Source organism: Pollachius pollachius, assembly GCF_949987615.1.
Source record: "Pollachius pollachius genome assembly, chromosome: 9".
Taxonomy (NCBI): Eukaryota; Metazoa; Chordata; class Actinopteri; order Gadiformes; family Gadidae; genus Pollachius; species Pollachius pollachius.
The window spans coordinates 8,062,784-8,088,937 of NC_136942.1; the positions used below are offsets into that span (position 1 = coordinate 8,062,784).

General features: G+C 47.3%; 1 protein-coding gene across 2 annotated transcripts in view; it reads left to right on the plus strand.

The window, feature by feature from the left end:
- Positions 1-26,154, plus strand: part of LOC307080536 (cGMP-inhibited 3',5'-cyclic phosphodiesterase 3A-like) — a 66,070-nt gene that overhangs the window by 14,152 nt on the left and 25,764 nt on the right. The window contains exon 2 of one of the 2 annotated variants that reach the window (XM_079743279.1): positions 24,199-24,249. The exons of the other annotated variant lie outside the window; for it this stretch is intronic. Within the exon in view, the coding sequence (XP_079599405.1) occupies positions 24,199-24,249 (51 nt within the window). The remainder of the gene's footprint in view (positions 1-24,198; positions 24,250-26,154) is intronic. 2 annotated transcript variants of the gene reach the window in all.

Sequence of the window (26,154 nt, forward strand, 5' to 3'; positions counted from 1 at the left end):
CCTACTGTTCTCTTTATCTCTCTATCCGTTTCTCTTTCTCTCTAATATCTTCTCTAATCTCCCGTCTCCGTTCAGAGCTATGTGCTCTGACTCTGTGGCTGAACAGGAGAATGACCTTTCAACAGGAGGTCTTCCCTGCATCCATTCCACTTCTTAAACAATAATCTGCTTGGCAGGTCACTAGCGGTACTATGGAGATGTTTTAGAGAGCGGTGGTTACATTCTGCGGGTGATTCATCCAGAGCTCCCTCTCTCTGCCTCTCCGGGAGAGAGTGAGAGAGCGAGACAGAGAGCGAGACAGCGAGAGAGAGAGTGAGAGAGTCCGAGAGACAGAGAGACATAGACAGAGACAGAAAGAGAGAGACAGAATGCCAGAGTGTGAGAGAGAGAGAGAGTGCGAGAGGGAGAGAGAGAGTCAGAGAGAGAGAGAGAGAATGCGAGAGACAGAGAGAGAGAGAGAGAGACAGAGGCAGAGAGACATAGACAAAGACAGAGAGAGATAGACAGAGAGCCAGTGAGAAAAGAAAGAAAGTGAGCCAGAGGGAGAGATAGACCGTGTGAGTGACAGAGAGACAGTGAAGTAGAGAGAGAGCGCGTTTCCATTGTAAGAAAGAGGAATGGCATGTGCTGGGGTTTGGCGTGCCTCCACCGACAGGAGAGGAGGCAGAGGGCTTCTGACGTCACTGGGGGAAACGTGACCCATTTCTCCCTCAAGAGGGAGAGAGACACTGAGAGACATGGAGAGAGCGAGAGACAGGGAGAGAGAGAAAGAGAGAGAGGGGCTACAGTGTCCTCGGGCGGGCTGAGCAGATGTTGCAAAGCACCCACATATACATGCATGCACACACACACACACACACACACACACACACACACACACACACACACACACACACACACACACACACACACACACACACATACATGCATGCACAAATACATACACACATAAACACGCATGCACACACAAGCAGACACACACAAGCACAAATAATCACAAACACAAGCACACATAATCACACACACACACAGGCGCGGGCACACACACACACACACACACACACACACACACACACACACACGCTTAATGGAGTAGACTTTCTCCTGGTCCACTTGGGCGTTTGTGGTGGTGTGGTTGGAGGCAGCTAATTAGACAGGGGACTAGTTAGTCTACTTGTCTGTCGGACTTTAATTAGATCTTGAAGGTAGAGCTGATGACATGATATCATCATGTCCTATCATGATGTGAGACTGACTATCATCTGGAGCTCTTTTTGGTCCATCTTCATGTAGACTGAATGTCAGAGTGAATGGCTGAACGTATGAATACACTTGTATTACATTTACATTTACATTTAGGGTATTAAGCTGATGCTTTTATCCAAAGTGACTTACACTAACTACATTTGTCAGAAGAAATAGAAACAGCCATCTATCGCTGTCAGTAAGGATGTTCATAGAAGTGCCAAGCACTAGCAATCACTAGGTTATCCCATTCCCTGTACACAACAAAGACAGCTAGGATAAGATGCTACACAATGCTATGTACTATTTTGGAAAACCGTATGCATATTCCAACTACATTCTGTAAATAACTGAAATTATTTATATGTTCAAGTGTAGAGTATTTAAGCAGCAGCCTGTGCTGTTCTGTGTGTTGTTGTCACCCACACCCTGCGTTGCCAGGTAGAACGCATTGGAGGTAGCCGTTTTGGTCGCGGCGCAGACCTGAGATCAGCTAATCGCTCGGTTCCACCTCCTCGACCTGCCCCAGGCCGCGGATCTCCCAGCATGCCTTTCTGCCATTCCACGCAGCGGTTTAAAGTAATTCCATAAAGCTCGGCTTTCTGGGGCCTGGTTTCCTGGCTGAGGGCTGGGCTGGGCTCTCAGCAGTATATACCCTTTATGCCATCAGCCTGAAAAGGTCTCAAGACCGCAAGTGAGACTTCAAACATTGTTTCAAAAATGGATGTTTAATGTATTCCCCATGCAGTGTCATTTTTTTTCCCAAAGTTGAAAGTCTCTTTAAAAAGAAAAAGAAGAAAATCAACTGTTGACACATTTTTATTACCAATTGCATTAATTGGAAGATTTTTACGGGTTGAATTAGAGTCGTACTCTGAAGATGTCAGTCTGCCAGTGCCACACCATCGCTCTTTTCTCTCTTGTTGGATGGTTTCTGTCTCTCATGTAAAGCAGCTCTACCCATAGAACGGTCGCAGTGCCATTTCTTATCCCCCCCCCCCACATAAAAACATGCAGTGCTGTGGTCAGTCTGCCAAGCCACAGCTTGCAGCTGCTTCCTAATTTCAGGTGAAAAAACGGAAACGGAGAGCCGTGCGCGTCTACTGATCTTCATCAGAAGCTTGGCTGTTTACACTTGATAAGTTGATCTAGTTTAGGTGTGTTTTTTCTGTTTTGTTCACAGCCCGTTCTGGCAGTCGCTTCCCTCGTCGTTTGTAATATTCTCGGCTCTCTCCCCATAGGAGCGTAAGAGGCTCTCGTGTTTCGGCTACATGCTTTTGTTAAGTTTAGCCTTGTTTTCGTATTCCGAGGATTTAGAAGGGCGACGTGGCCAAGATAAACAAAGAATTCTAGCCACTCAGGATGGGGGAGGGGGGTGGGACCTCTCTCTACTATCTTTGATGAGCTCATTATTTTGGAAATGTCAGTGATAATGAAGACGGGTCACCTTCTAGGAGAGACTCGAGTGAGCGTGACCGAAGCCTTTTGCGTCTCCAGTCGCGGCCCGGGCAGGGGCTGTTGTACAAGCCGTCGCCATGGGCAACCCCCCCCCCTCCCCCCGCCCCCCTCTCCCCCTCAACATTACATGCTCAGAGAGATTAATCCTGTTTCATTCCGCATGTGCAGATATTGTTCCCCACGCAGCTCCGGGAACGGACCCTAAATGTCATAGGAACTACTGCACTAGACTATCCGTAAAACACACACAGACATGGGCACACACACACACACACACACATACACATGGCACAGACACGTTCACACATGCAAACACACACACACACACACACACACACACACACACACACACACACACACACACACACACACACACACACACAATTTCACACAGCCACACACATATTTTTAACATACATAAATAAAACACACACGTGCCTATGAAAAATGCATGTCTTTTGGGGGTGGGAGGGCATATTTCATGTATGTGCAAACACACATGCTTCTGTCGGAGGGGGGGAATGTGCCCCTGTGATTCTGGCCACTGATGTAATAGGTGCTCATTCATTGGGGACTTGGCAGCATGTGAAGACAGATTCAGGGGACTCTAAATGAAAAGGTCAGCGGGCCTGTTCTGAGTGAGTGTAAGATTTCCATCATCGCTCCGCACGCTTGCCGGGACGCAGGGCCAAGCAACACAAAGAGTGTCTCTGAAGCTCATGACAGCCCCGATTCCGCCATTAAGTCAATACTCTACCCTGTGAACAACCCCCCTCCCCCCTCTCCCTCTCACCACTACTCTCCCCCCCACCCCCCCTACCTCTGGCTGGGTGGACGTCGGTTTGAACATACCCCCCCCCCCCCCCCCCCCCCCCCCCCCCCTTTGAACATCGTCAGGCTCATTTCATGAGTCGGCAGCGGCTTTCCTTCATGCCCCGCAGTCCTGACAGCGCTTTTGTGTCTCCTGATTCCTCCACCGGTCCTCTGGTTCTCTGGTTCTCTGCTACTTGTCTGGTCCTCTGGTTCTCTGAACCTCTGGTTCTCTGGTCCTTCGGGTCTCATGACCTCATGTGGTTCTCTTGTCCTCTGTTCCTCTGGTCCTCTGGGTCTCATGTCCTCATGTGGTTCTCTTGTCCTCTGGTCCTCTGGGTCTCATGACCTCATGCGGTTCTCTGTTCCTCTGGTCCTCTGGGTCTCATGTCCTCTTGTGGTTCTCTGTTCCTCTGGTCCTCTGGGTCTCATGTCCTCATATGGTTCTCTTGTCCTCTGGTCCTGTGGGTCTCATGTCCTCATATGGTTCTCTTGTCCTCTGGTCCTCTGGGTCTCATGTCCTCATGTGGTTCTCTGGTTCTCTGGTCCTCTGGTCCTCTGGGTCTTTGGGTCTCATGTCCTCATGTGGTTCTCTGGTCCTCTGGTCCTCTGGGTCTCATGTCCTCATGTGGTTCTCTGGTCCTCTGGTCCTCTGGGTCTCATGTCCTCATGTGGTTCTCTGGTCCTCTGGTCCTCTGGGTCTCATGTCCTCATGTGGTTCTCTGGTCGTGTCTCACACCCTTCATTGTTTCCAGCCGGAGGTGAAACACGTTGATGGAAATGTGTCATGTGTCTGTTGGTGTGTTGGTGGAGCAAGACAGCGAACATCACACACACACACACACACACGCACACGCACACACACACACACACACACACACAGACACACACGGTGGAATAGTTCCAGGAAAATGGCATCTGTGCAGGCCATCACAGAAGGAGAAGGAGGTCCTCTGCAGACATTTACATATGGTGGTCAGCTGCTGGTAGGGAACTGGAACAAGAGGTCAGAGAGAGACTGAGAGAACACACACAACACACACACACACACACACACACACACACACACACACACACACACACACACACACACACACACACACACACACACACACACACACACACACAAGGACAACTATGTTTTGCCCTTCTGTAATGCCCAGATACTCTGCCAAGGCGCCTGTAGGTCAAAATGACCATCCCAACATAATTGCCGTGTCCGCATAGGCTAGTAGACAGACTGCTTTGGACTCCTGGTGATTTCGACACGAGTACAATACGTGTCGCTGCGATGAGTGGGCTTTTGGCTGGACCAGGCCAGGAGCTTCCTACAGGCTCATCTTGAATTAAACAGATAGCAGAACGCGCTTGTCCATATTAAACAGATATCAAATATTCACAGATACCAAATACTGACGTCAATCACATAGTTCTGTCGACCAACTGCCGGCGATGCCCGTCATTTTGGTAGCAAACCGGCCATTTTGTGTGTGCGAAGGCACCATTGATTTAGTTTTAAGATTGTCTGGTCCTTCACACACTACAGGACTACTGTGTGCCCCCCTCCCTGACCACATACCCAGACCCCCAGCGAAGTTCCTACAGTGTCTCCACAACAACCACGCTGTCGACTGGTTAACCAAAACCTGAGTCAATGAGTTGTCTGGAGGGGAACCTTGGGAGAGGTTGAAGAGCCCTCTCTTGGGCTCCTCATCAGGAGCTTTCTAAAGGACAGCGGGCCACAGTCCGCCCAGCGCTGCTAATGGCTGCTAACGGGATCCTCTGGAGTGCAGGCCTACCGCCACCGCTCCAGGGACAGCAGAGAGAGAATGAAATGAGGCTGAGAAGTACAGCAAGGGAGCGAGAGAGGTTAGTTACGCTAGCAAGAAGGAGGAGGAGGAGGAGGAGGAGGTGTCTGTCCTGGACTTCACAGCTGGCTTTCATTAGTGTGTTTGTATTGCTGGGCCTGAGATGACTAGAGCCAGTGTGGACGCAGCGAGGCCAGACCGGCGTACGGACCCAGACCAGCGTACTCCCCGCTGGGAGAGCTCTGCGCACAGCCTTCACTTTCATTAGCTCTCCTTTTGCTTTGTTCCTTCTCTCTTTTTCTTCTCCTTACCAAGGTGCCAACAAATGCAGAAACAAACCAATGTCTTCAATAGAAAAGGTTATTTGGAAAGATATTACATTGTGTTATCTCATATTTTGTATTATTTTCTTATATATCCCCCTTTTTTCCTATTCTTTTCCCTTTCTTTCCCTACTCATTCGCAATTTTTCCTAATATTTCCCATTCTTTCCTTTTCCTTCTCCACTCCCTTGTCCTTCTTTCCCGGTCTTTCCCATCTAATCCCATCCCATTAATTCCCCATCCCACAGCCCAATATAGCCCAATGAGTGGTAAAACGGTCGTGCCGCGGTGCTCTGCCATCTCTTTTAATTGGGAGGGCATCACTGCGGGCGGAGAGATGAATTAGTCATTACGGCGACAACATTACGGCATCGAGCTGCGGGCCATTAGCGAGGACGCGGCCGCATACGTCTTGCACGCTCTCGTTCCCGCCGTCGTCGTAATGATCGTTTATTAAGCTGCTGTTCTGAGAGTCGTTCTGCGCGCCGGGCGCCCTCGCCCCTTACCATGGTCGGTGACCACGCCGTCGCCGCGTGTGTAATGGGTGTAATGCTGTTACCGTGATAGTATTCCGATAAAAGTCATTCACGACTTTCGCTCTTACAGGAGTGTATCGGGTGACGGGATCGGACCAGGAAGGTAACTCGCGGTTAGGATTACCCCAGAAGGCCGGTGGGTACATTATTCAACACCCCGAGTCCCGGGTGTTGAGTTTCAATGATTGATTACATCTCTTTTAAAGGGACATCGTAGATTGGACCAAAATAGATTTTGGACAACAAGGGTGTGAGTGTGAGGCTGAACGTGGCACGTTGAATATCACAGCTTGTGTATTTGTAGTCGATGCACATGATCTGCAAATTGATTTTCTGCAAACCTAAATGATGACCATTCAAATCCTTATAAAACGAAAAGCGGTTGTCCGACTGACAACCGCTCTTGTTCTTCTTCGGCCAATGTTTGCACCTCAGGCTCGTGACACATGATGTCACCCGTCTGTGGCTGCGGTCCCGTTGCAAACAACTTTGTTAAGCAACAGCGAGGTTGTAAACAAACATCCCTACAAACCACGGAGCACTTCTTCTTCTTCCTCACTCTCAAACCCTCCTTCACTGCAGAACCCACTCTGAGGAGAAGGGGGATGGCCGTGTGGGAACGTAAAGGCGAACCCTGGCCCGATGCAGACACAGGATCTGCTGAGCAACGCAGCTAAGTCTCTGTGACTTTGAGGTTTTTAGGATGGTATATACGCCCTCGGTCATCCAGCGTTGAACTATGGCTATAGCTTGAAAGACATCACAGGGAGAAAAACATTGTCGCTTTGTGCCGTTTCCTTATAGGGGATTTGAAAACGTACAAAATAAAACCAGCTACTGTTCTTCAAACGTTCCTAAAAACGTAGAGGCGGCTGCTTCTTCTGTGGTTTTTCATAGTTCCCGTCAGTGTGTCTCGTTAACAATTAGAAGCAGCGTTCTTTAAAAGCTAAGCGCTCCTTCTGGGTGGGATGTGGTGGGTCATGGTGACATGAGGCGAGGTATGCGGCCCTCCGGGACGGGGTTTGAAGACGGGGGCCGTCTCAGTAGCACCTGGCCGAGGGCCCAGGGCCTCGGACGTGGTGGTGCGAGAGGTTGCGTGAGTACACCGCTCATTAAGGCCCCCGGCCCGCCAGGTGGACTGCAGCTTGGGTTTACACACACACACACACACACACACACACACACACACACACACACACGAATGCACGCATATGTGCATACACACGCTCGCACGCACACACGCAAGCAAACACACACATTTGGACGTACGTACGCACACACACACAGGCATATGCATGCACACACACACACCCACGCGCACAATCCTGCACGCACACACACACACACACACACAAAGACACACACACTCACACACATTCACGCATGCACACAAACACACACACACACACACTTACTCTCTCACACCGCCACACACGCTCACACACACACACACACACGCACGCACGCACGCACACATATATACAAACATATGACATTTGGCCCACATAGCCTCTAATGGGATCATCCTCAGTGTGTTATCAATGTAACTCTATCAGTGATAATGCAGAGTGTAATCAGTCTCAGGTTCTGCCTGGAGTGGAGTCCCATTTGCCGTGCTGAAGCGACAGGCACCTTTTGGCCTGAATGCAATAAGTGGACTTACGTCATCCACATTAAGGCCAGCTCAAAACAGAGATATTGAACTCAGAGGCAAGGGGTGAATTACAATTTGTAACTTAGCTGTGAAACACCATATATGGACAAAACAGGGCCATGTTTCTAACTGTCAGTAGCTGCTGCTTATAATTAAGTTTCACAGCATCATGAGAAGTGTAATATGATATATCATAGTGATATGATAATATATAATTTCACATCTACATATACAATATATCTGTTATAATAATAATAATAATAATAATAATAATAATAATAATAATAATAATAATAATAATAATAATGATAATAATAATAATACAAAATAACGTACAATTGTTGCATTACTTTTCATATGCACGTTACAATGGAATACTATTTAATTGTGTCCCTCAAGTAGAGTGCTCCTAATGATGAATAACTATTGTGAATTGTCAAATAATTTCGGGGGGGGAAGACGGAGAGGAATAGATCATGAAGTCCTTGTTATTTCTGACTTTGACCCAGTGTGTTTTGGACTGCAGACAGTGTTGCGACAGTGCCGGTGTGAGCTGGTAGCAGGCCCGGGGGCCCTGGTCCTGCCCTAATGGCCTTGGCAATAGGGAACGCATATAGACTTAGTAATGGAGTCTCGGCCATGTGTTTGTCTCCTCCTGCCCTCCTCTGATTGGTCGCTGGTTCTTAATTACCACGGCGACTGTTTATCCACGCTGTTTGCTCAGATCCTTATCAGCCCTAACAGTGTTTTAACTCCCACGGAAGAATGTCCAGTGTGAGCATGTAGGAGAAGCCGAGAGGAAGTGTGTGTGTGTGTATGTGTGTGTGTGTGTGTGTCTTTGTGTGTGTGTGTGTGTGTGTGTGTGTCTTTGTGCGTGCGTGTGTGTGTGTGTGTGTGTGTGTCTGTTTGTCTGTTTGTCTGTTTCTGTGTGCATGTGTTTCCATGTGTGTCTATGTGTGTGCGTGTGTGTCTGTTTGTGAGTGTGTCTGTGTGTGTGTATGTGTGTCCGTGTGTGTGTCCATGTGTGTGTGTGTGTGTGAGAGTGTGCGTGTAGTTGGATATGTTTGTAGACAGGGGTTAAAGTGTATGGAATGCAGAACATGCAGATTGTGCAGAGTGATATCTGGGTGGTGGTTGATCTTGTTTGGCGTCTCTCATAGTCAGGATGCAGACTGGACGACCAATCAGGACACATTTATGGCACAGAGTACGTTTTATTAGTTTGTGAATTGAGCTATAACTAAAGTTTTATTAAAAAATGCATCCCCTTTTGAAAATGGTGGTATCTTTATGAAAACTCAGTGTCCATCTGCACTCGGTATGAAAGGTTTTTCTCTTTGTTAGGTCAAGGTATAAGAATGTTTCCTTTTAAACTGTGAGTATAGGTGTCTGAGTGTGTGTGTGTGTGTGCGTGCAAATGTCTGTGTGTTTCTCTGTGTGTTTATGTGTGTAACCCAAGCCTTGGCCATCTGTGTGTGTGTGTGCACGCGCGGTTGTGTGTGTGTGTGTGTGTGTGTGTGTGTGTGTGTGTGTGTGTGTGTGTTTGTGTTTGTGTGTGTGTGTGTGTGTGTGCGCGCGCGCGGTTGTGCGTGTGTGTGTGTGTGTGTGAGTAATGGACGCTGTTTTATTGGCCAGCTCTTCAGCAGACTCTATGAGTAATCACATAATGCCTTCTCTGACGTCAGAGACGTTGCCGTGGAAACGCACTGCGCCCGGCTCTGGGCAGGCCTTCCCGTTTCTTTTTTTCCCTCTCCTCACATCTCATCCTGTATGCTTAATACTCCACAGCCCAGATGGAAGCGCTGCTTCTCTGGCTGATATAGATCTCCAGTCTATAGATTTATAAAACACCCACGGTACAACACACGCTCTCATGAATGGAACTTTTTCGTCTCCTCTGTTTTATTTATCTCTCATTTCGGGGTGTTTTATATCTTTTCCTTTGTTCCCTGTTTTTCATTTAATTGCTCTTCGTCTTTTCATCTGAACAGATGGTCCTGTATGAACTGTATCATTGTTTTATATTGTTCTCATTCATCTTTCCTCTCCTCTCCTCACTTCTCTCCACTCCTCTTCTCCTCTTGGTGCTCGCTCCTCCCTATCTCTCCCTTCTCCTCACCTCCTCTTACCTCCCCTCTCCTCTTTTCTCATGTGTTCTCTTCTCTCTTCTCATGTGTTCTCTTCTCTCTTCTCATGTGTTCTCCTCCTCTCCTCTCCTGTCACCTCTCCTCTCCTCTCCTCCCTTATCCTGACCTCACCTCACCTCTGCTTTCTTCTCCTCTCCTCTCCTCCCCTCCCTTATTCTGACCGCTATCTTCTACTCCCTTCTCTCCTCTCTTCTCCTCACCTCTCCATTCTTATTTTCAGTTCCATCCTTCAACCCCGCCTTTGTATTCACCTTTTTCTCCCTCCTTCCACCTTTCTCCCTCCCTCCACCTTTCTCCCTCCCTCCACCTTTCTCCCTCCCTCCACCTTTCTCCCTTTCTCTTTCAGCAAACTCTGCAGTGTCCCCTGAACCACCTCTGGGTCCGTGTCCCCGGCAGATGTACTCATTCTTCTCTCTCTGCCTTTCATGTGTTGCTAAATTCCCCTGAACGACTGACCTCTCTCTCTGTCTCTCTGGAAGTCTTTCCTTTATAGTTTTCCGTTTTCCCTTCGCTCGATGCGCTCTGGTGGATGAAAGGAAACGCGGTCCCTTGTGTAATTGTACCTACAGAAGATTCGTACCGTTCCAGGGCTGTCAGTTGGATCCACAGAGGAAACCAGGCAGTCCGGGTTTGAGTTCAGAAAATGTTCAATTTCATGGTCGTTGCATGCAAATCACTCAGTCGAGATTTTAATAAATTGCACATAGTACATTTGGCCGTACAAAGAAAGTACAAAGAGCGATTAAATGTTATTTTCTGTAACTGCTTCAATACATTGTCGAAGCATTTGTTGACTGTGTGGCGTACACACAGAAAAAGGAAAGATTCATTTGAAGAGTGCTTCATCATTTCTTTTCCTTCATCTTTTGACTGGCAGGCAAACGGTCAAAATGTCAATATTACGACTTGTCTGGTTATTGTGTTAACTTTGGCCCGCTACACAAACCAAGCCTTTAATGGCTCTGTGTTGTGTCTGTTGTCATCGCTCAAAGGGGAGAGCGTCTCAGAGCACAATACTGGAATCCCAAACCCTTTCCTCCCGAGATGAAAATTGTTCTCTCGCTGTTCTCTTTTATTTATTTTCTTGCTCAAACCGCCGTCCCCCTGCACTCGTACCGCTCGCTAAATGTCCCAGGCGGTCATGAGTGTGATTGGTGTCTGGTCATCCGGGCGGCAGATCGAGCGGTCATCTGGATGATTTTGTTATACTCAGAAACAGAGACGCTGTTAATGGAACCCCGGTGTCTCTCGCTAATCAGCTGGGTGGTTCGGTGGCAGACGCTGTCTCCCCCTTATTTCAAGCTCATTGGAAAACCGGGGTTTACTCGGTTTTACACCGACTCCGACGCCGTCTCCTTTTTGTGGGTGACAGGAGCGGTGTGGCGTGTGATGCTAGGCTGTGGTGTTGCGGGAAACCGACACAAGCGGCTGAGATCGTCCACTGTCTGCCCACGGCTGACCGAGCTCTCTGTAGGCCATTACAGAGCCGTTTCCTGAACCCGGTGACGCTGCAGGACCTGTAAAGCCCACGAAAATGAGAGGGATAACCAGGTTTGCTCAGGAATTGACACTCATAATTGGGGATATTTGATGTGTTAAGATATTTAACATGATACAATTATTTTTAAGGAGATTTAACTTGCGAGAAGTGCAATAGTCTTGTAGCCGTTTTGTAATCTTTCAGCTTTGGTCAGTCTATGAAACTTAGAGACAAAACATGTCGGATCAGAGCTAAAGCGATCTGCGTTTGAGCCGGTAGGCGCCATCCTTCAACCTCCAGGTTGCGCCCCTTCATAGCCATTTCCTCCAGCGTTACTTTACTGTACATCCAGACGGCGAGGGGGAAAGCGGAGGTCCAGATTTCCGTTTGAGACATCAGCAGGTTTTTTTTTACATGCGGCGTGACGCAGGTAGCGGCCAGCTGATATGTGAGCTCTGTGCGTCCATCCCCCCGGGCCCCCCAGCACCCATTATGTCCATCCTGGTGCTGCAGTCCTAATCAACTTAGACGGAGGGAAAGTCATTTATTCAAGGATCTGTTTTCCATTATATAAATGTGTGCAACGTAATAAACACGTCGTTCTTTTTACAGGCCGCCGATTCGGCCAACTTTCCACGTTTTTTTTCTCAAACTCCAGGGGTGGTCGTTTGGCGTTTTCTGCTCCTGCATGGCACAGGCCAATCAACAGTGTGTCAGTAACTGTTTATGACTTTATAGCTCCTTCTTTTTTTTTTTACGACGGCCACCTTTCAGTCAAGCATTGTAATTAATTGAACCCTCTTCTCTGCACCTTGGAATACCTTTTTAGGGCTTAAGTTCAGCGGGGGTAAATATACTCGCCTGATGATGCTGCTTCTTATTTAGAGTGGCAATGAACGGCCGCTTCATCTAAACCCTCCACAGAATGGCCCTTCTTTTTTTTTATTATCACACAACATCAAGTACAGTACAACCCTGGAGATTTTGTCTGTTAAACATTGGCGTGTTCAGCCTGTTCAACGACGTTGCTTGCTCAAACAAAATCAAGCTCTCTTTACATTGCCGTTGCGTTGCTCCCTTGCCCTGATCAACGATTGGCTGATTCAAGGAGATGTGAGGTCAGGAGGTGTTAATAAACGAGGTCCACAGAGGTCCGTGCGGGGTTCGGTCGCATGTCTTCCCAGGGCTGGAGGTTGAGATGGAAGCAGGATGAATGTGGGGAGGGAGATGGTGAAATGGCAAAGGTCTCGGCTAACTGTTTCTTCAGCTGCTCTCCGGGGCTGGCCTTTACTGTTATGGGAACAAATGAGATTGTGTGACGCAAGCGGGGTCTTTGTTTTTGTCGTTTGGTTTCTTAATAGATTTATTTGAATTTATAATGAAAACCTGTGCTGGTCTTGCACAGTATTACACTCGTTATCACTCTCTGGTAATGATGTTCTTTTTATTAATGTTATCTCATTCGATAATTGTATATTTTGAACAAGAGACCAGAATCTTTCAAACTTAATACGTTTTAATTGATTTTGAAATAACTAAAGGTGTTAACCAATTCTATGCAAAACATTTTAATGATCCTGGTCATCTCCCTTGCGAACATGTTTGTAATGAAGTGTAGTTTTCATGTTATTTAACAACAAATTAATTCTAGCTCAAAAGCTGTTCAGTGGATCACAGATGCTTAGGAGAGAAGTTGTAATGTGCTTCTCTGTTATTTCTGTCATTTTCTGTTCTTTCACGTCATCTAAGGACACTGTCTGCCGTAGAACAAACATGCGACCATCCCTGTGATACATTTTTGACAGATTCTACACATGGTACAAAGGGGGGATGGTCCAAACTGTCGTGCCCTCTCACCTATAAATCTTTGTATTCATGCCAAAAGTCCTTGAACTCTTGTATGAAAGTATTCCATCACAAGAGTGATCCCAATTAAAATGAACTAACAACCTCATAACCCATGTTACAGTCACGTTTTTGCACGATTTTAAACTATCCAAATCAATCATTTGGGGAGCATTATAAAAGTATAAGACTGTAAATATGTCTCTCTGTCTCTGTCTCTGACTGTCTCTCTCTCTCTCTCTCTCTGTCTCTCTCTCTCTCTCTCTCTCTCTCTCTCTCTCTCTCTCTCTCCCGTCAGTGAGACAGCGTTGTTGAGAATTAAGATTGATGAACGCCCGGTATGCCTGTAGGGACGTCATAGCTGCTGCTACGTTGTACCTCCTCCCACATGGGCAGCGTTAGCTACATGTAGCGCAGGGGCGGCCTATCACGGGCAGCCATCGGTCAGCCTTCAGGAGCAAAGTGTTCTTTCGTGGAACGTTTTTTTTACCGTGTATCTGTGTTAAACAAAGGGAAACGCTCGTCCTTGTTGTGTATTTTTACTGGGATTCCTTCCATGTTTGAACAGCAGCTTCAGAAGAAAAGGCGAACAATGTTTTTCCTACCCCGTGGAGAGTTTCACGGTGCTCCCTGCATCTGCACATGAACATCTGTGTGTGCGCGTGTGTGTGTGTGTCTGTGTGTGTGTGTGTGTGTGTGTGTGTGTGTGTGTGTGTGTGTGTGTGTGTGTGTGTGTGTGTGTGTGTGTGTGTCACAGCATTGGGCTGAGACCAGCAAGCACATGCAGGCACATACACACACACCGACAAACATACACACACACGAACACAAAAACCCACGCACACAAGCATACACATACACACACACACACACACACACACAAAAACACTCAAGCATGCACACACACACACACACAAACACAAAAAAACACACAAGCCCTCGTACACACAAAATAACGCACACAGCTGACACACTGAAACAAAGTTGGTATTAAATATGTGCTGATCTGTGCTGATCTCTGGTGGGACAGCGACTCTCTCCCCCTGGGTGGTCCATCATCATCGTCTCCCAGCAGAGAGCCCCCTCTCTAACCATACGAACTATTACTTTGTCAGAGTAATACTGGGATAGGCAGCGACATCTTCTGCACACGCCAGGCCTTTTTTTGATGTCTAGTAATGTTAACCAATGTGAAAGCATCATGTTTTTTTTTTTCAGGCTCAAGCAAAATGCTTATGCCTACAATACATTTTTCTTTTCATGGCCGGCAAACTCAGGGTGAATCCCACTGAGCATGAAACTAAGGAGAGATATGTGAGAGACGCCGAGGTCACTTGTTTCACTGGTTTCCCTGGTGGTGTACCAGCCCCATTATGAATCTTCTAATCCTGTTCGTCTGTCTTACCTCCCCCCCCGCCCAACACACACACACACTCTCACACACACTCTCACATGCACATACACACTCTCACACACACTCTTAAACACACACACACACACACACACACACTCACATGCACAAAGACACTCACACACACTCTTAAACACACACACACACACTCTCACACAAACACCCACACCAACACACGCACGCAAACATACACACTCGCACTCACTCTCGCCCAGACACAGACCCCACCTCCTGCTGTCTTTGTTAGCACTTTCGCCCGAAAACCGCTGCTTGTTAAGTGACCTTGTCTATCATCTGAAACCCACCTGAGCCTGTGAGTGTGAGGCTTTACCAGCCCACCGGTTCTGTCTCTACTACTGAGAACACCGGACCATGCTAGCTCTTTTACGAGCTGATAGCATGGTAGAACGCCCGCAGGGCTGACCCGGAGGAGAACCGTGCCTCCCACCTGCGAGAAAAGAGGAAATGGAGAGTTAGGCCTCGCATACTGGAACACACATGCAGTTTATTAGTGACTGGAAGTCACACGTGCACATGCACACGCATGTGCACACACATAAACAGGCCTCCGCAATGAATGTGCACGTGCGGACACATATGTTCACACAGTTACGCACACAGACAAACTAAAGTACGTCTACAAATGGTCACACACACCAAAGTACACACACACGCACACAGTATCCTGACATGTGTTTATGATATGTTGTGCGAATGTGTCAGTGATTTATAAAGGTTGTTAAGACGGTTGATTTAAACGCCTGCGCTGCGGACCATACTCCTATCTTGTGTTTACTGTGGGGCTGTGGGAATCTTGACGTTATTGTAAATGTACTGTGTGAAGTTTAAGAGTTGGAGAGAGAGGTGTGTGTTTGTGTGTGTGTGTGTGTGTGTGTGTGTGTGCGTGTGCGTGTGCGTGCGTGTGCGTGTGTGTGTGTGTGTGTGTGGTCCTCTCTTGGAACAAGCAGACAATATAGAGTAGTTTGCTGGGTCAGCCCTATGAAAATAAGACGTAACAGGTTCTCGGTCCACGCAGGTGAAATGCCATATGGCTTTTATAATTTAGCATTTGAGTTTTATCTATTCATACATTCCCTCTTCGGCTCAGTGCCTCCTGACCACAGAGCCATGGACCCTGCACTACCAAATAAAAACTTGATATTGCTAAACAAGTATATTGTATTATACACGCCAAACGCACGCTGCAATATTCACCCGTAAGTTGTGTTTTTTAAGGGTTCCAAAGTACAGTGAACCTTACTCCAAAAGCACAAGTTCTCATTTGTAGGTCAGATCCAAAGTGCATTGTTATTCAACCGTTCGTTAACTTTAAAAGCCTTTCTGACGCAGATTGTCTCTTCCAAAAGAAATATTGTTTGCTGCCACAGGCAGACTTGTGGTTTTTTATAAAAAAAACCTGTTTTACTGGGGAAAGTAACACCCACCCCTTGTGTTTGACAATACACCATATTGGCAGGAATGTAACGCTATTTTTCATAGCACCTCATAAATCCTGCAGGAAGAATACTGTTTTGGTTCAAACTAGGACTAATGGTCTCTCTATCTACCTGTTTTACCTATCTGGTCTTTTCTAAATCATCTCATTTCTAAATGCTATAAAAGTACAGAAATTATTTTCGGAGACAAATAAATCAATATTGGCATTTACGTTTTGAATGAAAGCATGAATTATAATTGTCCAAATAAATATGTCTGAAGAGGACTGGTCCAATGGAAATGCATTGTGGAAAATAGAAAGATGCATTGTGGGAAATAGGGAAATGGATTTTGTGAAATAGTGAAATGCATTGTGGAAAATATGGAAATAGGGACATGAAATAGGAAATGTATTCTGGGAAATTAGGGAAATGCGTTCTGGGAAATATGACTCTTTATGATACCGCTAGTGTCCATATCTTGTGAGCTCTGTTCGCACATCATTAGGGAAATTAGACTAGATGATATCCACTGACAACACACAAACATATACTCGACTGGCTTTCACTGGTGGTGGTGATTGGGTTAGGATGAGTAGTATTTGTATTCGACCCTAGGCCAACTTGTACAGGGTTTGATCCCCATGTGTCCAGTGACCAACCCTTCCCTGCTCCCTGCTCCATGTATCTAGGTTCACGGAAAGTTGTCTGGATGGAAGTGCATGTTTTCTGAAATGACCCAATGGTATTGGAAGCAATACTTAACCTCCCTGTAGCCGGCCTGGACTGAGCAACGATATACTTGACTGGCTTTCACTTGGGGTGGTGGGGGTTAGGATGGGTAGTAATTGTATTCGACCCCCGGCCAACGGCTTGAGGGTTCGATATCCAGATGACCCCTCCCTGTTCCTTCCTGGGATGTATCTGTGTTCACGGCAAGTCTCTCTGGAAGTCTCGCGCATGCATGTTTTCTGAAATGACCGAACGATATTGGAAGCAGTACTTAACCTCCCTGTAGCCGGTCTTGGCCGAGCCAGGGGCCAAAGCCGCCCCACAAAGCCCTGCTGGCACCTTGCAGGCCGTACGCAGCGCTGGCCTGTAAAACAAATAAACAAGTGAATGCTGTGTTTCCAGACTCCAGCGGCAGCAGCAGCAGCAGCCCTGACTGGACCATTATACACTAATGGCTTTGGCATGTCCTTTTTGGGGGTAAAGGAGCGGGGGGGGGGGGGGGGGTTTGGGGGGGGTTGCCAGGTCTGCCGAAGCCGGTCCCCCCTTTTTTTACCCGGTAAAAAATAAGAAGCAAAAAAAGGTGTACTTCTGGGAATCTCTGTGCCTGTGCACTGAAAAGTGTTGATGGTTCAAAAAAAGAGAGTTAAACCATGTGATGTAGTATTGGATACAGAAGTGTCACTCAACGTGGTTTCAGGTTCGAAGCGCCTGGGTGATATTTACCCGGGCATGCGCACGCTGCCCCGGGATTGGAGCGTAGCGCACTGCATTGTGTTTGATGTCGTTTTTGAGGTCAGTATGTAGGGTAGTGCCGCTGAGGGTTTTTACTCTGGGGAGGGCAAGAAGAGAGAGAGAGAGAGATAGAGAGAGTCAGAGAGCGATAGAGAGAAAAATAGAGAGAGTCAGAGAGAGATACAGAGAAATCTATAGAGAGAGAGCTCTACAGAGGCAAGGACAGAGAGATAGGGAGGTAGAGATTCAGAGTTTAAAAGAGAGAGCGAGCTCTACAGAGGGAAGGTGAGAGAGACAGAGAAAAATAGAGATATAGACAGTAAGAGATGGATAGAGAAGGACAGAGAGAGAGCAAGAGAGCTCTACAGATGGAGGGAGAGAGAGAGGGGAAGATAGAGAGATAGAGACAGTAAGACAGAGATAGAAAAGGAGAGAGAGAGATGGATAGAGGAAGAGAGAGAGGAAGAGAAAAAGGGGGAGATACAGAAGGAAAGAGAGAGTGAGGGAGAGGGAGACTTAGAGAGAAATAGAGAGATAGATAGAGTAAGAGAGATATAGAGATGGACAGAGAGAGAGAGAGACAGAGAGAGAGCGAGAGAGAGAGAGAGCGCTCTACAGAGGGAGGAAGAGAGAGACAGAGAGAGAGAGAGAGAGAGATGTGGGCTGCCAGATTCGTCCCGTCGGGGGAGATGCTGCAGGACTCACACACTCACTGCTCCCATTAGACAGGCTTTACTCACTCACAGGAACGCGCAGGAGACAAATCCCATTGGTCACACTTCAGGAAGTGGAAGACGGGGAGAAAAGGAGTACAAAGGGAGGGGGGCAGGGCGGTAATCGTACAGTAGACACAGTACAGATGCAGCGACGGTGTGTGACACACAGACAATCAGTGCGCGCGTGCGTGTGTGTCTGTGTGTGAGGCCGTGCGTATAGCGGTGTGTATGTTTACGCCTGCCTGTACTGGCCAATGAGAGAGATGCTTTGCGAGTATGCAAATGCAAAAAACGGCTTATAGGTGTACATGTGCTAATCTATGCGCACACACGCGTGTGTGTTTGTGTGTGCGTGTGTGAGTGTGTCTGTGTGCGTGTGTGTGTCTATATGTGTGCGTGTGTTTCCCCCTCCTTACGAAGGCCCCCTCACTTTGGCAGTTAGACTTAACGACTCCCTCCTGTGATGACGCAAATGGCCCACGCTAGCTGACCCCCGTGGTACAACTTGTAAAATATTAGCCAGCAGGAATAAGGAGATGGCTTTTCCTCCACTCGACCACTTAAACAGGCCAGGAAGGCGGGGTTCGTGAGCCCAGTCCTCCCAACCAGACCCCTGGCTTCTCAGGCTGGAGGCACGTATCATTAGCATGTGTGTTCTCCACACACATGCTAATGATACGCGACCTTGATGCTAAGACTGACACTACTGCCTATTGCACAGTGGGCCATTTTATTTTATGCCATGACTTTGTTTATATCTGCCTTTTGAGGAGCGGACCACAATGTTGCAGGAAATAATCATACATTTGTTTTATCACAATAGTCCCTCAAAGACCAGGTTTAACTACTCCTGTCAAGTCATAAATGATCACATTTGTACACGAGGTACACATCTTAAACCTCAAAGGGACTTAATTCAGTTCGAAGACAGGGCCACATGTGCAGGTATGATTGACGTCTCCAGACTACCGCCACCTGCAGGTGAAACGGAGAATGACACGTCAATACCACACTGAAGTGTCTTGAGAAGGTTGGTCTGTTGATTTTTATTTTTGGCTTGATGAATTTGATGCTTTTTCTTTTTGAGTCTATGTTCGTGTTTGAAGCCCTATTTAGCCAATTGTTGAGTGACCTACATTTGGACAGGGGAAGTGATCATACTCAGTGGTACAGGAGAAAGCATACAGCCGTCTTTGAACGACCACAAAGACTGAACAAGTAAGTGAAATACAGAGTCACCTCAGGGTAAACTTTAAAAAACCTGTGTGTGTTTGTGAATCTCTATTGCTTTTAATCAGACCAAACCATGACCTCCCAACACTGCAGCAGGACTCTGATTGGATCCTGTCCCACTATCCATACCGTAACAACAACAAACAACACAGTCCATTGCCTTCATGTTAGCCGTCGTTATTTGCAGCCTTATTTTGCTAATGCTCTCTCTCGCTCTCTCGCTCTCTTTCTCTCTCTCTCTCTCTCTCTCTCTCTCGCTCTCTTTCTCTCTCATGCTCTCTCTCTCTCTCTCTCTCTCTTTATCTTTATCTCTCTCTCTGTTCCATACCAACCTCTGTTGCCATCACAGCAAGGGTGATGTGGTTTTGAGTCCTCTCTTTTTTACAGGAGGAGGTGGGTACGGCTGTATTTGTTTAAATGCCTATGGACCCTATGCTGGTGTGTACAGCACCGTTCAAACTACCACAGTGTTATCTTCCAGACATTAAAACCTCACAAACCAACTGTAGGATAATGTTGAGTTAATCACGTATCCTTCCTCTTAGCACAGAGATACGCTTGCATCCTCCGTGATTCCTCCTCCTCCGGTTACACACACACACACTAACACACACACACACACACACACACACACACACACACACACACACACACACACACACGTACACACGCACACACGCGCATACACACACACACACGCACGCGCGCACACACACACACACACACACACACACACACACACACACACACATATGGCAGGTCTGGGTACCGGTATAAACCGGCTGTGTCATCAAATGCCCTGATGGAGCGTTCAAGGAGACACACATCAAACGCCAGGGCCTAAGGGACAGAACTGGACACGAGTTCAAACAGACACAGGAAGAGCACGCAGGGCCCAGTGGTGAGCCAAACGTGGTCATGGCGGTTATAGTTATTAATATTAGAGTAGCAGTTAGACATGATTCTGTGCTCCATATTAAGGACAAGATGCCGTTTGATCCTCCAGATGCCATCTTGTGAACGAGCCGCTTCTAAACGAGGTAACGTCTGTCTGCAGACGGCCCCCAGACGAACGACTACTCCACGTTGATTGATTTATTTTTTATTAAATGCTTCGGGTTTGGGTAATGAGACAAGAGGAAGCAGGGCCAGAAATCCTAGAGTAGAGTCGGGTTGGAAATAAAGAGCGAGCACGCGGACTTCAAACCTCACAATAAAAATTTAAATTTGACTTCAAATTAGAAGTGCTGGATTGTGTCAACGTGCGGCGTGTGTTCAATAAAACTACACAGCGCGGCTTCTATGTTCTTCATTATCTTTGAAAGGTACAACATGCTTTACCTGACACAGACGGTGTACCACACCTTAACATGTCACGTCTGTTACTTGAAGAACATGTGCGTACGTCCGGTGACATTATACACAATAATTAAAAAAACGCCTCTCCGATCCCCAGCCAGATGTGCGGACTCGGAGCGGCCTGGGGGAAGTGGCTTCTTAGCGCTCTGTTGGCACAGGCAGGTCAATAACAAACAACCAAGTGGATTCCAGCCCCTATGTTTGTGCGTTTGACAGCAGCCTGTTTGTCCAGAGCCTCGGAGGAAGGGGAAAGCTGGCCTGTGGTTGGTGGCTGGGGGCCATCATGGTGGACAAGGCCTGCTCTGCCCACTGGTAGCCCGCACGGCTACGCACTTAGCACTCCTAGCACTCTTAGCAGCGTCTGGCCGGAGCGGCACACCGCAGGGTTTCCGCTGGCTGGCACTATGTGAGGCGGTAGAATGTGGCTCACTCACTTTTTTGCTGTATTGTTGTTGTAGGGGTTTTTAAATGGAGTTTAATGTTATGTTTTTCTCCATTAATCTTCAGGCGTTTGGCGACGTTTCGGTGTGATTGCTTTACGGTCGACGTGAATAAACCTTGGGATGGGGCTGGGGATTAACTGTTTATCTATGGACTTTTGGGAGCCCTTACCTTTGACTTGCTGGGCTCTGAATGTGCTGTGTTCATCCTGGAGGGATTGGCCTCTTTTTCGGTGTACTATGTTACAGTGGAGAGCTGTGCACCACATAGGCCGTTTCATGTGAACCTGATTGTGATTTATACAATGCTTACATTTGTTGAACGCCTCCTTTGAACTCTCCCTTTTATTACACACTATCTTGAGGTTGTTTTTAACATATAAATATTTAGTTGGATCATAACTGTACACTAAATCCACACAATTCTTCCTTATCAGAGCCAGAAACAAGAAAAGGGGTTAATGCACCTTGATTGAGTGTCATGTTCTTTTTGTAGCTTGCGTCACAAAAAAAACCTGCATTCTTCAACTTTTAAAGAAACTCAAACTACTTAACCCTCCCAAGTACTGTTGTCAGACAGTTGTCAGACCGTTATAAATCAAGAGTGTTGCTTCAAGTGAAGGTAAGACACTGTGAAATCTGGCTTATTGTGAATTAATAGAAGCCGTAATGAATCTAGCGGGGGGTGAAACAAAGGGCACCACTTCTCAAAACGTGTCCTTTCTAAGTAGGGGCCTTGGAGATGAAGAAGAGAAATATATTTCAGAACTCAGCTCAGGCTGCCTGTTCCTGCCTGCAGGGTATTCGAGAAGAAAAAACCTCAAGAAAACATTTCTGAGGAATCATCATTCGTGTGTGGTTTGAACTCTTCAGACACAATGAAAAGTTACTGCAGCAATGTCAGATATTTGTGTGTGTGTGAAGGTGGTTTCTTTTGGGCTGTTTAGTTTTGTGTTGTTTGTTCAACAGAATAATTCATTTTGCGGGCAAATAGTCCATTTCATAATTTAGATTTTACAAAGTCGGTATAGCATTGATTTTAACACAACTAAGACATCTAAATTCAATATCTTTGAGTGGCTTTGACTGGTAAACTGTTCACAAGGATCGTTTTCATGTATTTCTTCATTACATTTTCAATGCATATGCACCTTTTCCCCTGACTGGGTTGTCATCCTGTCACAGTGAGGCGATGAAAAAAACTGGCTTAAGCAAGACCCCAGCATTGTTTAAAGGGAGGCTCCTCCGCTCTATTAGGAAAAGCCTGTCATCAGCGGTATTAGACGGCAGCGCACCGTAGCCATTACAACTCTCCTACACGGCTCGACTCTTGTTGAGCCTCCCCTTTTATTTTACTCTCAAACTTTCATTAAGTGGCGGTGTTTTAATGTACGACGGGGTGTGCATGGCCTGATGGGGCTTTTTACGTGACTCCAAGACAGAGCACTGATTGCTCATGCCCTTTATAGTTCCGTTAAACATTAGGCCGCGACGTACCGGGAAGGAGAGAAGCTATTCTTCGTAATCGTCTAATCGTACATCATCATAATAGAAGTCCTTTGTCAAAACAGGGCAGTGACCGGCTTCGCAATGGCTGCCATTATATTCAGGGACAGAAACCGGTGGTGAGCCAGTACTAGTGAAGCTCCAAGAGGTCCGGTTTTAGTCTAACGGATTACCTCTGAGGATAGGGACCTGACTATTACACACGTCAACAGCAACCTATTGCCTTAGAAAGGTAGTTGGACCGCTTGTGGGAAACGCTCCACAAAGAGAGCAATAATCCAACCCCATACAGACATTGCCCTTTGACTAAAACCTCCTGCAAACCCCCCTGAGTGATCCCAGCTCTGCATCCTGCCCCGGCCCTGTTCCTCCAGCCCCCAGGACAGCATGGCTTCCACATCGTGGGCCGTTTGTCTGCGCTGGCTCGTGGAGTCGGGGTTCATCTCCATCACACCGGGGTAGAGAGAGCTCCTGAGACTCTGAGAGGGGACCGGTCAGGGAAGAGGCAGGGGGTTTGTCGTGCGTTTTGTTACGTTTTCTGGTGGGTTGTGTGCGGAGGTCCTGTGCCTCGTTCCCTGCAGAAAGCCAGGCTCTGGGGTGACTCCTGTAGCAGTGGAAAAAGGGCTTTAAGAGCCCCGCGGGAGCACACGGCGGTTGGTAATTAGACGGCATAAAAGTCCTCACTTTCCACCGGCCCATTAGCCGGTGAATGGGAACTAAAGTAAACCGAACCTGACTGTGAAATTCTATTAGAGTCCGACGCTTTAATGGAATGTGAAAAGCAGGCGCACACTTCAGCGTTTATGTGGCGCTGGGCTTTCTCACGTCATCGGGCCACACTCCTTCTCTCAGCTTGTAAAACACACCAAAGAAAATACTTAAAGCCGCATCCATATATTTCTGACCACTAGAGGGAAGCCATTGGTCGTTACGCTCGTTATGTAATGCGATAACATCTATTATGTAAACATAATTTTTGTAGAACGGATCTTGTAAACAAAATCTAGGAGCTTTGCTCCTTAATCCTATATTATGCTCCCTCTGCAATGCCGTATTATTAGATTTGTCTGCAAACTTTCAAAAGACAAATTAAAACCAGACCGGTCTCTGGGTTGTTCCGATCTATTCTCCTCATAAGAGGATTTGTAGAAATAACAATATTTTGATTGGTCCCAAATTTCTCCGCTGGGATTATGGATGTACATCTGACCTTCTCCTCCCCACTCATTTGTCCCACCAAAATAAAGAGGAAGCAGTGAAGTAGCCTGCTGACCTAGCCCACAAAGCGCCATACTCACCCTTAGTCTCTCTCTCTGTGTTTCCACAGATGTTGCCCCACTCAGAATGGGACCACAAGAGAGGCTCCAGAGGCTCCCAGGTCGGTGCCATCTCAGTGTTCACCTTCATTTACATCACAGTGTGTCACAGTCCCATGGCACACAACACACAATCTCCCAATTGTGTGTTGTCTGGGACCACAACCATGTCACTATTATATCGATGCATCTCCCAGCTCCAGGTTTTACTCATTGCTTCCAATTAGCTTTGGCGGTGAACTGCATTGTTCAGATTTATGCTCCGTCTTCCCACCAGCATCTCTGCAGCGCTGTGGTTACCTCGGATTTGGCATCGACTACGTTTTCTAAGGCTGGGGGGATTTGAAGCGAGTGAAAGTAAAGCACATCGAACACATGCGGGGCCTAATAGAGAGAGCCAAAACACATGCTTGTGTCCGCTAGGCTTCCTTCCACAATCTCTTCTGTACATATGTCGTGCCGTGTGATTGAGTGTGTGCGTGTGTGTACGTGCGGTCGCTCTCAATCGTGTGTGTGCTTCCAGTGCGGTTCTTGGTCTGGGCTCGTAAACGTGCATAGGCGCTGTGTATTTTTTTTCCATTTTGCTGGTTGGAGAGGTGATGTACAATCGCATGGCAGACCTCCAGGGGTACAGGGGGGAACAAACAACAGCCGGGCCAGGCCCGCTGTTGTTGTGGTGTCACCGTGTAGCCACCAGCCTTATCAGGGAGGATATCCTCCACCCAAAGAATGCTTGAAAGGAGTGTCTGCCGTGAGGCGGGTTGCACTCGCAATAAACACTGAAGATTTAGCTGGAAAAACCGCGAGGGGAGTTTTGCAAAGGAGAACTCATGAATGTAGATCATCACTTTTTACCGTGAAGGATGATGCTGAGAACTGAGTGCTGAGCTGGACTGTGATGCACTGTAACGTGAAGTAACAGTACATCGGAGTGTACTTTAACAAGTGTCGATCAGCATTTTTTCACACACTTTTTTGAAACGGTGTCAGAATATGAATTAATGGCAGAGGGCGACCGATGCCAGCCCAGGCCCGTTGCGTTTGATTGATGGAACCCCCAAGCTGTCAGAGTCAGGCTCGGGTTCCAGACCTTTCTAAAAACACTGGGAAAAGTGAACACAGGTTCCACCAGGGGAGTTCTCCTCCCCGGGTCCAGATACTAAGAGCTGACGCGTCAGAACCCAGGCGCTTGTCTTGGCCTCCCCTCTCATCTCCTGCCTGTTTTCCTTTGGCTCCCGTTTCCTGGGGCCATATTGTTAGCTACAAGACAGACTAGTTGTGTAGTGTGCGTGTGTGTGTATGTGTGTGTGTGCGTGTTTTTGCGTTGGCGTGTGTGTGCATGCGTGTATGTGTGTGTGTGTGTGTGTGTGTGTGTGTGTGTGTGTGTGTATCCTACACGTTGCACTAGAACTGGTAACCAGCATGGTTGATTGATTTTTACTTGGCAGTGTTTGCCAATATGCATACACCCCCCCCCCCCCCCCCTCCCCCTCCCCCAACCACACACACACACACACACACACACAGACACACACACACCCTCCCACCACGTCCTTCGAACCTCTTTACAGTGTGCGGTAGATGTTAAAGCTGTAAGGAATTGGCAGTGAATCGATGTATAGAAGTAAAGGAGTGAGGGAGATATTTGCATTCGACTTGAAAGCACATTGGTTTTGGACCAGTTTACCCGAGGAAGATTCGCTAAAGAAAAAGGGGCAGCCTGTCGACCAAGCCTTGTGTGACTCTCTCACCCCAAAACATTCGGAACCCATAACTGGTAAACCCCAAAACACGGAGTTGGCCGTTTGGAAGAGCGGTCTGAGCGACCCACAGGCCGTCACACCAGACGTCACTTTGAGGTGCATTCGAGTCTTACTACGCACACAACTTCCAAAAGTTTTGAATCAGCGTTTTATTACATCTTCCCTCTGGGAGTTGCAGTCCCGGCCGGACATCTAATACGGCTT